The sequence below is a fragment of the Muscardinus avellanarius genome (genome assembly GCF_963383645.1).
Source record: "Muscardinus avellanarius genome assembly, chromosome: 1".
Lineage (NCBI taxonomy): Eukaryota > Metazoa > Chordata > Mammalia > Rodentia > Gliridae > Muscardinus > Muscardinus avellanarius.
The window spans coordinates 124,390,513-124,406,416 of record NC_137786.1 but is presented as its reverse complement, the minus strand read 5'-3'; the positions used below and the strand labels follow the sequence as shown (position 1 = coordinate 124,406,416).

Here is a 15,904-nt window from a genome sequence, read left to right as displayed (position 1 = left end):
CCCAGAAGTTCTGTCACTGGGTCATATGGTAGTCTCACTAGCAATCTTCTGAGAAACTAACCTTCATAGCAAATGTACTAGTTTGCAGCCCCACCAATAGTGTAATAATGTTTCTATTTCCCCACAAACTCACCAGCATTTATTATTTGTGCTTTTATGATTCTCATTTGAGTGATGGAATCTAAGTGTAGCTTTTGTTGTCATTTCCCTGATAGCTAAAGATGTTGAGCATTTTTCATATATATATATTGGTCATTTGTACTTATTCTTTTAAAGACTCTGTTAAGTTCTGTTATCCACTTTTTGACTGGATTATTTGTGGTTCTTTAGTGTCAAGCTTTTAAGCTCTTTGTATATTATAAATATTAGACCTTTGTCTGTTGGGTAAATGGTGAAGGAATACAAATAGGGAAAGAAAGAACTGAAACTATCTTTGTTTGCCAGTGACATAATCTTTTACTTAGAAGATACAAAGAAACTAAACCAGAAGATTTCTACAAGTAATAAGTAGTTTCAGAAAAGTAGCAGGATACAAAATTAACCTATGAAAATCATTAGCATTTCTTTACACCAATCATGAGTTCACTGAAAAAGGAATAGAGAAAACAATTTCATTCACAATAACCTCAAAAAAGGATAAAATACCTGGGAATAAATCTAACCAAGAAGGTAAAGGACATCTACAATGAAAATTATAAATTACTAAAGAAAAAAATTGAAGACTTTAAAAAACAGAAAGACTTCCCATGCCCTTGGATAGGAAGAATAAATAAAATAAAAATGGTCATTCTGCCATAAATGCTATACACATTTGATGCAAACAAAGCCCCATATCTATAGCCAGTTTATCTTTGATAAAGGCACAAAAGACATACAATGGAGAAAAGATAGCCTTTCAACAAATGGAAAATAGACTCTTCATATGTAGAAAAATGGAGCTAAACTCTAACCTCTCACCCTGTACAAAAGTCTGTCTTTGGAACTGTTCTGTGAGAAGAAGTTGAAAGGGCCAGAATATGAATAGAAAGATGGACAGTAGAGACTGCTCAGGAGATTTCAGAAGGCAAAGAGGGCAGTCTCAGCCAACATTCTCACTGGTATATCTGAAATGAATGGCCACACAATTTAGAGGAAAGGAAGGTTTATTTGTTCACAGTTTTGGGGGAGATTCTAGGTTCAGTATATTCAGAGTCAGGGTCTGAAGCTCAGGGCATGTCAGGGCATGGTAGTGGGAAGGAGAGAGAGAGAGAGAGAGAGAGAGAGAGAGAGAGAGAGTTATTATTGCCATTCTAATTGAAGTATGGAATTTCAACATAGTTTTGATTTTAACTTCCCTGACTGCTAATGATGTTGTTTTCTTTGTTGTGCAAAAGCTTTTCAATTTGATGCCATACCATTTATAGATTCTTGGTTTTATTTACCGAGCTTTGGGGGTCTTATAAGTCTCTACCAGTGCCTACAGGTTGGAGAGTTTGTTCTATGTTTTCTTCTAGTATTTTTGAAGTTTCTAGTCTAAATTCTAAGTCTTTGATCCTCTTAAAATGTCATAATTGATATTTTGATATCATCAATGATATCATCATTGGATTATGCATTCCTTTTCTTTTGTTTTTACTTAAGATCTAACTACCATAAGTTAAATATATATATCTAGAATTGTGCCTCAGTCTTTTTCTGTCCTTTATGATGTTGGCATAAAAATAGCCAGCTCTTTTTCAAATTACCTCTAAGTTTTGGCTTATTTCTTTCATGATGATTAGATTCAGGTCAATATTACAATCTTATATAAATAAGTTTATACCAGTGGGTAAGAGATAGGCTTGGGAGAGTAAAAAAAAAACCCTGGATGTTGGTAGTAGGAACATGAAAAGAGCAAGTGAGGGTTACTAAAAAGAAACCATTCAGACATTTATTTTAATATGGCATTTAAACTTTAAACTAGCTGGGCGTGGTGGTGCACGCTTGTAATACCCGCACTTGGGAGGCGAAGACAGGATGATTGCACTGGTTTGGAGCCAGCCTCGCTGGATTAAGGGACCCTGTTTCCAAATAAAAATATAAAATAGTTCTGGGAGTGTAGCCTGGAGGTAAAGGGTTTCCAGGAACCCCAGTACCACCAAAAAATAAAAAATAAAAAATAAACTTTAAACTAATAATCTTAAAAAGAAGCACAAATAAAGGATAAGACTAAAAATATCTAAGTTTAAAAATGTTATTATTTTATGTGTTATTTTCTGTAAAGACCTGGAGAGTATCCCAACATTCAGGAATTTTTTAGGGCTTCCTTGACATCCTTGTTCCTAAGACTGTAAATAAAGGACTTACGCATTAAGATCACTGTGGTTTAAAACAGAGGTTCTTTTCTCCTGGATCATGTCACTGGCTGATGGTTTAAAATAAGTGAAAATGATAGAGCCATAGAAGATCCTGACAGCTGCTAGATGTGAGATGCAGGTGCTAAAGGCTTTTGACCTTCCATTACCTGAGCATATACAAAGGATGCTAGAGAGGATAAAGGCATAAGAAATACAGATGGCTAAAGCACAGGCAAATACATTAATCTGAACCAAAATCATAACCAAAAGTTCTTTGTGGTAGTCTATTGAGCAAGATATAGTCAGAAGAGGGAGAATGTCACAGAAGTAATGGGGGATGATGGTAGTTCTGCAAAAGAATCGACTAGATATGTAGCTGGTATGAACCAAGGCTCCAAAGGCCCCCACTGCAAATAGACTTGGTGGGACATGGTAGAACAAGGGTAGCAGATGGCGACATAGTGATCATATAGCTGTGCCATCCACTCAGGAAAGGATGTGAAGTTCTTCTCTGAACCAAAGTTCACCAACACCTTGGGGATTATGACAAAGGACTAGCAGAGATCGATGATGGACAAGTTAATAAGAAAATCATACATGGGAGTGTGAAGTTGAGAGATGATCCCGGGTTAGAAAGAGCAAGCTCAAGTTTTCTATGATGAAAACCTTTCTAATCAGGAAGAGAGAGGGAGCTGGAGGCCTGGTTGCTCTGTTACCCCTCAAGGACAAATATTGGGACTGAAGAATGATTGTCTGGTTCTATCCTTCCCCAGCTGTGATAGGTTGTGTGGTGCAAGGGGGAGGTTCTTATTAGACAAACATCATCATCTTGTAGGACTTGTCTGTGATCTGAGGAATGACACAATTTCCAGCTGATCCAGAATCTCAGTCCAAGGGGCTAAAATATACTTTCAGATGAATTCTTATCAAGTGGTCATGTTTCATTTGGCTTCAGTTTTTGTTGCTCATATTTAGAAGTAAAACTCATTTGGTTCCACTTTTTATTACATTTAGAAGTGAAACTCAAGTCAGGCATGGTGATGCGCATTTGTATTTCCAGCATTCGGGAGGCAGAGACAGGAGGATTGCGGCTTGCAGACAGCCTCAGCTACTTAGTGAGGCCCTTTGCAACTCAGTGAGACCCTGTTTAAAAATAAAGAATAGAAAATAGGGCTGGGAGTGTAGTTCAGAGGCATAATGCTACTGGGTTCCATCCCCAGTACCGCAAAAAAAAAAAAAAAAAATAGAAGATGTGAAACTTATTTGGCTTAAGTTTTTAAGTTTTTATTACTCACATTTAGAAGTGAAACTCTTGGTTTATTTGGCTTCACTTTTATTATATTTAAAAGTAGAACTCATTTTGTCTTGGACTTCCCCAAGTCCAGTTCTAGTTTTTTCTGCAAAAGAAAAGCAACCCTTCTGTTTTTTAGTCATCTTCAGAGAGTGTCTGCACAGAGCTGCTGCTTCATCCAGTTTTCTTTTTTAATTATACTTTTGTTGGTGCATTGCAATCACACATCATTGTGAGGTTCAGATTGAAACAAGCATGCACATAGCACTTAATGACTTTTTTCTGGGACCCACCTCACTCCCTTCTTTTCTCAGTACATAATATTAAGATTGGCATCAATACTTTTCTATATATACATAGCAGCAGTAAAAGGGTTTCCTTCATCAAGCCTCCCTTATTTACAGAAAAAACTAGATGTTAATTAAAATATATTTAATCAGTTTTTATCTGCAGCAATTGTGCTCTCTTTTGATGTCTTGGAACTAGACATCTCCCTTAAATTTCCCTTCTGACTTCCAGATCCACACTCAGCTCATTCAGCCCCTGACCCCCAACACAAAGAGCTTTGCTCTCCTCTGGAATTTATACCTCCCTTCTGAGTTTCTGGTTTTGAGTTGGCTTTCCTTCTTTGTACTCATGTTAAGATACAATTGTGATGTGAAACCAGGTGTGGTGGCGCATGCCTGTAATCCCAGTATTTGGGAGGCTGAGATAGAAGGACCGAAGGTTCCAGGACAGCCTCAGCAAGTAGTTAAATGTTCATCAACCTATTAAGACCCTGTTTCAAAATAAAAATGGAATAAGATTGGGAGTGTAGCTTGGAGGTAGAATGGCCCTGAGTTCAATCCCCAGTACCAAACAACAAATAAACACAAAAACAAAAATATACAGATATAAAATGAATGAAACCAGGCTGGGAAAAAGCAGTACTGGAATGTAAGGGGCTGCTGCCATGTAGTGAAAGAAATGAGAAGGAAAGCAATAGACAAAAATGGTGTTGCTGTTATTGAGAGTGACGCAGTGTTAACAGCATATGTGTTCAGGACTTTGTTAAATCTTCAAAACAAGAGAGAGAGAGAGAGAGAGAGAGAGAGAGAGAGAGAGAGGCTTGAAAGTAATATTATTTGCACCATTTCACAAATAAGTTTATATAAAATTTCCAAGGTCACCTAGTATGTGTAAAAATCAGAACTTGTATCTTTGTCTTCTTTTATAAGCAATGTATTGGAGTGGGATGCAGCTCAGTGGAAAGTGTTTACCTTGCAAGCACAATGACCTGGGTTCAATCCCCAGTACCCAAAATAAACAAATAAATAAATACCAAGGTGCCTTGTTAAACAGCATTTTTTTTGAGATGCATACCTATGGCAATGTTTGCACAGCTTTAGTTATGATGTTACTATCATTAATTTCAATAATTTCTTCTAATATTTTCTTCCTATTAGAAATGTTAGGGTAGGCTATTGTATACTCTGATAAGCACTGAAGGAATTTCAATGCTTAAGTGAGATGTTTAAGGTAGAAAATATGTACACATGTAAAATTACAGAGTGAAAATTTCTTAATTTCCACAATACAAACTTGTTAAAAATAACAAAGAAACTGAGCATGCAAACTCTTTCTATAGGTCTTCAATGTTGAAGCTGATGTGAAGTTAAAACATTTACTCTTTGAAGAAAATAAGTGAAATAATAAGATAATAGGCTTCTGGTTACAAGACTGGGATGAAAGCTGATTGAGGATGTCAAGACCTGGTGAAGCGTCAGTGAGCATTTGTATCAAGTATACAGCTACACAAAATAACATGTAGATAGGATGTCAGGAGTCATATACTTTAACATTTCCAGAACAGCTCTTTTTTGGGTCAAACCAGGCTTATCAGTGTTTCATCGATTTCCCACTTTTTTCTCTAATTGGCTCTGATTCTCTCTAAATGCCTAGACCCAGTTTTACTTCCATGCAACAGTCTATTTAAAAAGTCTCATTCTCCAGCTAACTTCTGACTCCATTTTGCTATGACTTCCTCCTTTTCCCAAAGCTACCTTTTTAATGCTTTAAAAACATCTGTCATGTAGTTTCTTATGTTATATTGGTATTTTAAGTCATTGTAGGACAGTGAATGGGACAAAGTGCTCAGGTTTTAAAGTCAAATGGACTTAGGTTCATTTTAGGCACAACCACCTTTTGGCTGTCTGACACTAAAGAAATAATTTATGTACAAACTCCAGTTTCTTCCTGTATAAAAGTAACTCATATCATATCTAACTTTTTCAGTGATCCATTACTTGTCTATGACTCTACTGTGAGTCTTCTATGTCCCAAAGATAAAATATTGAACAAAAACAATTTTCCTCTCCCAAAGTCTATATTCTAATAGTTTAGATCAAAGAATCACAAATATATAGAGAGAATTTAAAGTCAAGGAGGAAGAAATATTATATATAAAAATCAAGAATTTCACATCAGGATAAATGTAGAAAAAGTAGTAGGAGAAATTGTATGTATACATTGCACTTTTTGCTTCCAAGCTTCAATTTTAACTATAATATCTTATCAAGCCAGGTAGATCATTGTGCCTTCCCTAAATGCCATCACCAGGGAAAATGCTGCTGGTTTTCTATGAATTTTTCTTTAGTTTCATGTAACGCATGAACATGACATATATACCACACCACATGTGCAAAGATACAGGCAGAAACACAAATTGTCAGATAAATGTACCATCAAATACTAAAAGCCCTGTAACTCTTAGATGAAACAGTGAAATTGATTCTGCGTAAGAATTCAAGAAATACTGAAGAGGAAGAGTTTATGATCCAACCAAGCAGAGCAAAGAAGGTAATTCTATAGGCCTTTGTTTTCTAGTATTAAAGGAAAACTTTATTTAGATATGTTTGGACCCGAGGAGACTTCTATGTGCCAACATTTCCCGTAGGGGATTTTCATCCCAGTTGTTGGACTCTAGAGGGAAAAAAAAATAACAAAGTTTATGTTTATTGGCAATATACCAGCATGCCTATTAATTCCTGGAGAATTTTAAACAACAACAAAAAAAGTTAAACTAAACTTCCTCCCCTGAGTGTTTGGGTAATTAATAATATTTGCATAATAAATGGACTTTTGTCATCATGTAAAAATGTAATTGCTTTATCAAAACCAAAAAATAAGCCAGGCGTGGTAGTGCAGGCTTGTAATCCCAGCATTTGTGAGGCTGAGACAAGAGGATCCTGATTCTCCGACAGCCTCAGATACTTAGTGAGGCCCTTTGCAACTAGGTGAGACCCTGTTTCAAAATAAAGAATAAAAAATAAGGTTGGGGTTGCAGCTCGGAGGTAGAATGCCCCTGGGTTTCATCCCCAGTACTGCAAAAAAAAATATTATTTTTTCCTTTGCACTTTTTTGTAATTAGCCCAAACTCAATTCATCTTCTCCAAATATGAGAGCCCTTTGTTTTCTAGGTAATCCATTTGACATTTTAGAGCATTAATGTGGTTACAAAGAGTAAGTAATCTATTTTTTTTCTGTAATTTCTAAAGCTATAAACCAGATTTTGAGGCATTTTCTCAAAATTGTTGTCTTTCAATGGAAAGTATATGTTCCTGCAATTTTTCCAGCTTAGACATATTTTCAAGCATATAACTTTTTGTTAACCTAAACAATTTTAAATTGTCTATTTATTTATCAATATTTTAACAGCTCTATCAGGGAATAATTGACACATAATAGATAGCATATTTAACTAGTATGGTTCCTGATAAATTTGACATATGCATTTGCCAGTGAAACCATGCCCCAAATTAAGAACATATTCCATCCCCAAAAAAACTTTTTTAAATGCTCCTAATTCTTCCCTCTTAACCTTCTTCCACCTACCCTAGGTAATCAAGTAACTTTGGTCATATCACTATAGATTAATTTGCACTGTCAAGAAGTTTATACTTAGAGAATCATTCAGGATGGATTATTTGTTTGGCTTTGAGGTTCTCCATGGTCTCGACCAAACTGCTCCATCACATTGCCACCCACACACACACTGTTGGTAAGATTGATTTACCTTGTGTGGGCTTATTGTTGTGTGTCTTACAAAGGTTGAATGTGGAGCCAAATAAATGCAAATGATTAGGTTGGAAATGAAACAAAATCAGTGATTCTCAAATAATCTTACAGAGAGGAAGGGGATGTGTTTTATTAAGAAAGATTACAACAGTATTCAACATTCTGGCATTTTTTGTTTCATTTATATACCATCTTACATTCCATTTGCCCCTACTTTATTATTTGTACATTAAAATATAAAGTTTTTAACAATAAGCTTTACAGATAATAAAATAGATAAGTCTTAGCCATAAAATGTTGGCATATGGTTGCTCTAGAATAAATCACCTTTCTAACAATGTATAGAATATTTCTGACTCCCCAGGTATTTACCTCAGGCTCTTTCATAGTCAATTCTTGAAGCCCTAGAGCAAGGGTTGTTCTGAATGGTTCCTGTTAAATTAGCTTGGCCCTTCCAGGTATTTGAATGCAAATGTAGGCATGTAGATGTCAGATGTCAGTGTCTTATTTGGGGCTTAGCTTTGTAAGTTCAGTGTAACTTCTGTGAGATTTATCTGTATTGCTGCATATATCACTGGCTAAATCTTTTTTATTGCTTAATAAGATTTTTATGGAAGAAGTATACTCTCATTTGGATTTTTGTTCACCAGTTGGTTGGTATTAAGTCATTTGTACTCTATTTTTAATAAAGCTGTTGTAGACACACCTGTACAATTTTTTTGTTCACTTGTGTTAATTGCCCTTATGAAAATTAAACACCATATGATATTATTCATATGAGGAATCTAAAAATGTTAATCTTACAGAAGTTGAGAGAAGAGTTAGGCGCTACGGCACATGCCTATAACCCTAGTGACTTGGGAGGCTAAGGCAGGAGGATTGCAATTTCAGAGGCAGCCTTGGAAATTTAGTGAGATTCTGTTCTAATATAAAATAATAAAAAGGACTGGGGATGTAGCTGTATGGTCTAGTGGATACTTCATAAATATGTATTTGTGGAATGAACCTGAAACATGCTTTTAGACATTTTTCTTCTATTTAATAACTTTTTTTGGTGTTGAGGATTAAATCCAGAGACATTCTACCACTGAACTACACCCTAGCTTCTTTTATTTTTATTTGGAAACAGGGTATTTCTAAATTGCTGAAGCTGTTCTCAAACCTGTGATCCTCCTGTCTCAGGATCCCAAGTACTGGGATTACAAGCATGCTGCCACCATGCCTGGAATAAAATCATTTTAGAGATAGGAATTGTAACTATCCTTGAAGCTCCATCCCACAGACTAGAAGAATATGCTCTCAATATCCGGAGATGCTTAATAGATACTAACAGGTAGAAGGAAAATTAATTTTTGCTTTCTCACCCATGACAATTACCCGAGATTCAGACCTTAACATGTTCAACAAAGGAACTGTGTTAAGGTCAGCAACCTCACAGATATAATCTAAATAACTGACCATGTAACTTGGAGTAAAGAAGGTTTATTTTCCGACAATTTGGGGCTCGGTCCTGTAAGGCCAGGGATCACAAATCAGGGCAGGGTAATGGGAGATAGAAGGAGAGTACATGGGCTGTGCTTCTCACATCATGGAAGCCAGAAACAAGAGAAAGCAGGGAGAGGAGGAACTATATATAATCTCTAAGGCTGAAACCCCAGGGACCAACTCCTCCAGCCACACCCTACAGGCCTACTGGGTACCACCGAGGTAAATCTATTACAATAGATTTATCCACTGGTATTACAACCCTCTTGACTCAACTATATCAACCCCGAATATTAATAAATGAGCTCTTTAGGAGGCATTTTATACCTAACTATAACAAGCTGTCAGTTCTGTGCCATCAGTTCCCAACCGGCTTTTTTTCTCTCTTTATCTCATTTCACCTTTACTCTTCAAAAATGCTTTGCCAAAGTATGTTCTGACACAACCCAGTGGTGACTTTGCTTTTTCTGGTTCAGAGCATGGAGAAGTGGGAATCTGATCTTACTCAAGAAAAGAAAGTTTTCACAAAGAACACAATAATTGAACTGAGTCTTGGATGAGAATGAGTTTATATAGCTGAAGACTCCAAGGAATGTTCCAATTACAATAAAAGGCACACAGAAGTGAGCAGGGGAAAGTGTTCTCAGGTGTTCTCCCCATCAAAAGCATGCAATGGCTCAACACCTCCCCCAACAATGCTGTGGTTTATTCATTCATTCTGAAGATTCCCTAATACTTGATCCTCAAAAGAACCCAAGGAGCCATGTGTGGTGGCCCATGCCTATGATTCTCAGTAATTGGAAGGCTGAGACAGGAGGATCACAGGTTTGAGGATAGCCTCACCAACTCAGAGAGCTTCAGCAACTTACACAACCATTTAAAAAGAAAAAAGTAAAATAGGATTAGGGTTGTAGCTCAGAGGTAGTATGCCACTGAGTTCAATCCCCAGTACATACCTCCAAAAATCCAAAGTAGAGAATAATTGCCTCTAATCCTGCTCCTTGCCATTACCCCTCTTTCTTCCTGTCATTCTCTACTTTTTCTTTCACCCCCTTCTCACTGTCTTTTCTTTCGATCGCATGATTTTCTGGACTGTAATAGTATCTGTCTCATGCTAAAACCACCAAGAAAAAGAAGAAATGAAAGGCAGTGGGCACTAAAGCCATAACTTAATATAAGCAGAATCTCCAAAACCACAATGTAATAGCAATTTGAACTTCTAATTGACCACTACCTGTGTTGTGGATTAAAAAGTCAAATTCAAGTTTTCTAATATTGGCCAGGCCTGGTGGCACACATCTGTAATCCCAGTAATTCGGGATGTTGAGATGGGAGGATTGCAAATTAGAGGACACCCTTGTTAACTCAGGGAGACTCTGTTGTTTTAAAATAAAATAAAAAAGGGCTAGTGGTATATCTAAATAGTAGAATCTCTTTGTGTTCCATCCTCAGTACCACAAACCCAAACCAAAACAACTTTTCTAAAACTGCAAAACAACAAAATTAGACATCCCTTCACAGAACTTTCCTGTCTATTTGGTCCACATTCTCTTTTTATTCTATGGTTTAAGACCAACAGAAAGATTTTATATGTGGTACAGAACAATAATACCCTGATTTATCCATAAGAGACATAAATTAAGACCCCAACCAGAAGAGCCATGTGGTTCAATATTTCCATTTCTTTCAGCAACTCCTACAGTATCAAATGAGAGCTTATTCAATGCAGACATGCTGATGAAAATAAAGAAGTACAGGAGTAAGGATGAGGAGAAGAGAGAAAGAGACTGTAGGAACAAGATGGTAAGAGAGAAATATCAGGCTATTTGTTTCAATAGAGGTAATACTTCCTGGGTAGAATAATTCATTAATGATGTGACCTTGAATAATTTCCTCTATGTCTTCAAGTCTTAGCTTCCTCATCTGTAAAAGGAGGCATTGATAATATCTGTGTTTTTTGCATACAAAAGGAAATACCTTTTGTGGGAAGTGTGATGTCATTCAAGTGTTAGTTACAGGTTCTATTTCTATCACTCCTTAGCAAAAAAGGCCACTTGATGTAGTGCCTTCCTCAGAGAATATTTTACCTCCTTATTTCTCAGGCTGTAGATCAAGGGGTTCAGCATGGGAGTGACCAAGTTGTTCAGGACTTGAACAGTTGCATTAAGCCAGGGATTGGGGCTGGGCTGCAGGTAGATGAGGACCACTGGCATGAAGGAGAGAAGGATGGCAGTGAGGTGGGCGCTGCAGGTGGAGAAGGCACGGCGCCGGCCCTCAGCAGAGCGGATCTGCAGAATGGAGCAGACGATGCAGCTGTAGGAGGTGAGGATGAGGAGGAAGCAGCTGAGTGGCATGAGGCCCACGCTGACGAAGCCCACCATCTCCAGGGCCGAGGTGTCTGCACAGGCCAGCTTCAGCATCACCGGGATGTCACAGAAGTAGTAGTCCACCTCATTGGAGTCACAGTAGGGCAACTGGAAGGTAAGAGTGGTCAGAAAGATGGCCTGGATGCAGCCAAAGAATGAGGTCCCCGCCGCTAAGATGGCGCATGCTCGGTGGCTCATGATGATGGAGTAGCGTAAAGGGAGACAGATGGCAACGAAGCGATCGTAGGCCATCACCGTGTACAGGAAACACTCGGTGCAGCCCAGGAAATGGTAGAAGAACAGCTGGGACACGCAGCCTGCATAGGAGATGGCTCTGCTGTTCCCAGAGAGGTAGAATAGCATCTTGGGAGAACTCACAGACGGGAAGAATATGTCAAAGATGGACAGCTTGCACAGGAAGAAGTACATGGGAGTGTGCAGCCGAGTGGAGGAGACAATCGCCAGCAAGATGAGCAGGTTCCCCATGAGGGTGAAGATGTAAAAGGACAAGAACAGGACAAAGAGCGTGGTCTCCAGGCCCTCTGTGTGCGGGATGCCCAGCAGGATAAACTCAGTCACCACCGAGCGATTCTTCATTTTTGTCAGAGTACCGGACTTCAGAACCTAGGACTCCAAAGTGTAAACACTGATATCAAACTAAGATCACTCATGGATAAGTTGGTTTTGTGTTTTAATAATCTACATTCAACCTTATCATATAGGAGCAAATCTACATAAAAACAAGAGAATAATAAAAGCTGTTGACTGTAATCTGGAACTTTTTATTTTGCCCACATTGCATTAACATAACCAGTCTATTTTTTCTCAGATTACAATGAAAACACCTAAGACAAAAATAACAGAAATAACTTTTCTAAGAACTATATATATCTATGTGACCTTGGCTTAGTTAAACCTTTCTCATACACCAAAAATACAATCTAAACATTTTAAAAAGGAAAAAATAAGGTTTCTTAAAAATTTTTCTATGTTATGATCATTTAAATAGCAAATGAATTAAAAACTCTTATGGACTACTAGTGACTAAAGAGAAAGAACAATGAAATGCAATGAGAAATTCTGGGTGTGATCCTAGCACCAAAGCCAAGATATTAGTTGTCAAAATGGTGAAGTTAAAATAAGATTTTTAGTTATTAGCAACATAGCAGTGTTAATTTTCTGACTCTACTAAAATAACTGAAGTTATGTAAAATATTATTTTTAAGGATGCTGAGTACTGGCTATATGGAAAGTTTCTATAGTACTTTTGAAATTTTTAAGTCTAAAATTGATTCAAAATTAAAGCTTAAAAAATGAAAACCCACAAGAATTGCTTACAAGGAAATTAAAGGACAACTTACACTGAGAAAATATTTACAAGTTGTGGTAGCAACTGCTTTTAACCCTAGTACTTGGAAGGCTGAGGCAGGATGATTGCAAGTTTAAAGTCAGCCTTGGTAACTCAGTGGGACCCCCTGTTTTCAAATAAAAAAATAATAAAAGCTGAGGCTGTAGTTAAGAGGCATAATGCTTCTGGGTTCAATTCCTAGTACCAAAAAAAAAAAAAATCTAGCATATTTTTTAAAAGTCATTAAAAAATTTCCCCCCTCAAGAAAATATCAAATAATTTTAACATATTTTATCAAAAATATGTTCAGTGAACGAAGGGGCAGCGTGCCAAAGAAAAGAGAGAAAAAACATTAACACTCACATTGCCCACAGAGACATGGCAGAATTTCCTGCAGTATTTCTGTAAGACATAACCCAAGTCACATCCTCTGGCTCTCAAGAGGGTCCAGCCTCAGGAGCTGAGATTCAGTGTTAGGACAAGGCATACAGACTTGAGCACAGAAGTTCCCTCTGGATCACTGCCTTGGGATTCCCTTGGGGATTTCTTGTGACTCAGTCATTGGTACCACTGAGGGAGTAATTTAAATTAACCACATTACCATCCAAATAAAATAATGGTGAGATGTTTTGAATTGTGAAACTCCTCCATCCCTTTTCATTCTGCTCATCTGGAGAACAGACTTTCTCTCTCTCTCTCTCCCTCTCTCTCTCTCTCTCTCTCTCTCTGGGATTGAAGCCAGGGGCATTTTACCTCTAAGCTACACCCCCCAGCCCTGTTATTTTTCTTTATTTTTTTGAAACAGGGTCTCACTGAGTTGCCAAATGCTGGGATCAAAAGCATACGCCACCACACCCAGCTCTGATTACTTCTTTTCAGGCTCACATGTTCTTTTGTTTGTTTTTTTTGTTTGTTTGTTTGTTTTGTTTTGTTATACTGGGATTAGAACCCAGGGGCATTCTATCTCCGAGCTACAACCCTAGCTCTATTCTTTTCTATTCTTTATTTTGAAACATGGTCTCACTGAGTTTCAAGGAACCTCTCTAAGTAGCTGAGGCTGTCTGCAAACCATGATCTTCCTGTCTCAGCCTTCTGAATGCTGGGATTACAAATGAGGGGCACCACACCTGGTGAGGCTCACATTTTTAAGTGTTTGAATGTGCTAACATTGTGCCACTTCCACTTTAAGTATATAAACATTTCAGGTATTAGATATCTGCAAAGAGCATCATTATTTAAGACAAGTTTTAATAAATAATCAACTGAGTATCTTATGTGTCCTTCTAGCAAATATACCTTGAAAGCAACTCTAATAAGCTAAACACATTTGAAGAAAGATTATAGTCTATGGCCATACCACTCTGAATGCACCCAATCTACTCTAGTCTGAAAGATTATAAATTGGTAAAGTGGCTTTAAATATCCCATTAATAAACAATTAATTATAAATGGCAATATCAATTGAAATCTTACAAGATACTGTGATACACACACAATATATATATATATATATATATATATATATATATATATATATATATATATATATATATATTCAGTAGTTTCTTTGTTTAATGAATTCTCAAAATAACCTTCTTCAGTAGGAGAGAAAACTAAGGCCTGGAGAGATTCAATGACTTGGTTGGAGGGTTTGGTAAGTGACTAATCCGAGATGAAAAACAGTTCTGATTCCAGAGCCAATGCTTCTTTACCCTTCTGCTGTGAGGGCTTTCATGCGGGTTTTGTTTAGAGGAGCAGAGACATGACAGTTGACTGGAATACTAGAAAAGCTGTTGTGTAGGCTTACTGTGTGCTTTTCCATGGCAAATATAAAGCAAAGAGAGAAAAAGGTATGGAAATGATAATAGCTTAGATTTCATTTCAAAAGAAAGGAAGGATAAAAAAAAAGAAGGGAGGGAGGAAAAAGGGGAGGATGAAATGAAAGAAGGAAGGAAGGAGAGAGCAAGGGAGGCAGGAGGGAAAGAGGAAGGAAGAAAAATAGAGCAAATATTGGTGAAATCACTGGGAGCTGCTCTGTGCCCATTAAAAGTCTTTCATGAAAGTAAGGAGATCCCTGATTAGAATATGAAATTATCACACATTTATCCTTATATCACTTATAACTGACTTTTTGATTTTATTATATAGGCCAGCTCTTTTGAGGTCATATGACTGAGCAGGCACAATGTTTGACTTACTTTTGGGAGCTTTACCCACTTTTAAAAATGTTGAGAATTATGCATCTTGGTGTTGTGGTTCATGTCTTACAATCCCAGTACTTGGGAAGCTGAGACAGGAGGATCACAGGTTTGAGACCAGCCTTAGCAAGTTAGTGAGATTCTCGGCAACTTAGCAGAGACAGTGTTTCAAAATAAGATATAAAAGGGCTGGAAGTATAGCTCCAAGGTAGAATGCCCCTGGATTCACTCCCCAGTAGCACAAAAACTTATTAAGAGTTATGATTATAGTTCTAAGTAGTTAAAATAATAATTCAATACAATTTTGTTGCATCCTGAGAGAGGAGAAGCACACACCCTGGGTAGTATCAGAATGCCGGTGCAGAAGAATCCCTTGGGGTTGTACATGCTCCTAAGAATGCTGTCGTGTATGCACTATAGTTAAAACCCAAACAAAATACAGGCGTTATGTTGAAGACGAGTCAGTCTAGGCATTGTCCCAAATGCTTTACATACATTAAATTTTCTAGTCCTTACCACGATTCTGAGAGAGGCAATGTTCACTCCCATTTTACCTTAGGGAGTTGAGTTTTACACCTAGAAGGGTAGAAATAAATTTTTGAGTGTGATCAATTTTGAATTCCTGATATTCATTAATAAACAATGATAACTTTAATACTATTCTAATGTTGCCTTATTTTTATAATTTTATACTTTCCTCAATAATTCCACAAACTCTCTGTAAGGCCCTGATAGTTAACTCCACTTTTCAGAGGAAGACATTAAAGTCCAAACTTTTTTAAAAGTAAAAAAGTCATACCCAAGTCTTTTGACTCCAAGCATCATGCTCATTCTACTTCTCCTTC

General features: G+C 37.2%; 1 protein-coding gene across 1 annotated transcript; it reads right to left on the bottom strand.

Annotated features, from left to right (window-relative positions):
- Nucleotides 1-11,177: 11,177 nt before the first annotated feature.
- On the bottom strand, nucleotides 11,178-12,110 carry LOC308278559 (olfactory receptor 10D1B-like; the record flags this gene model as incomplete). Its single annotated transcript, XM_080718391.1, has 1 exon — nucleotides 11,178-12,110. One exon carries the CDS (start codon nucleotides 12,108-12,110, stop codon nucleotides 11,178-11,180), a length of 933 nt encoding a protein of 310 aa, XP_080574517.1.
- Between the last annotated feature and the right edge of the window lie 3,794 nt (nucleotides 12,111-15,904).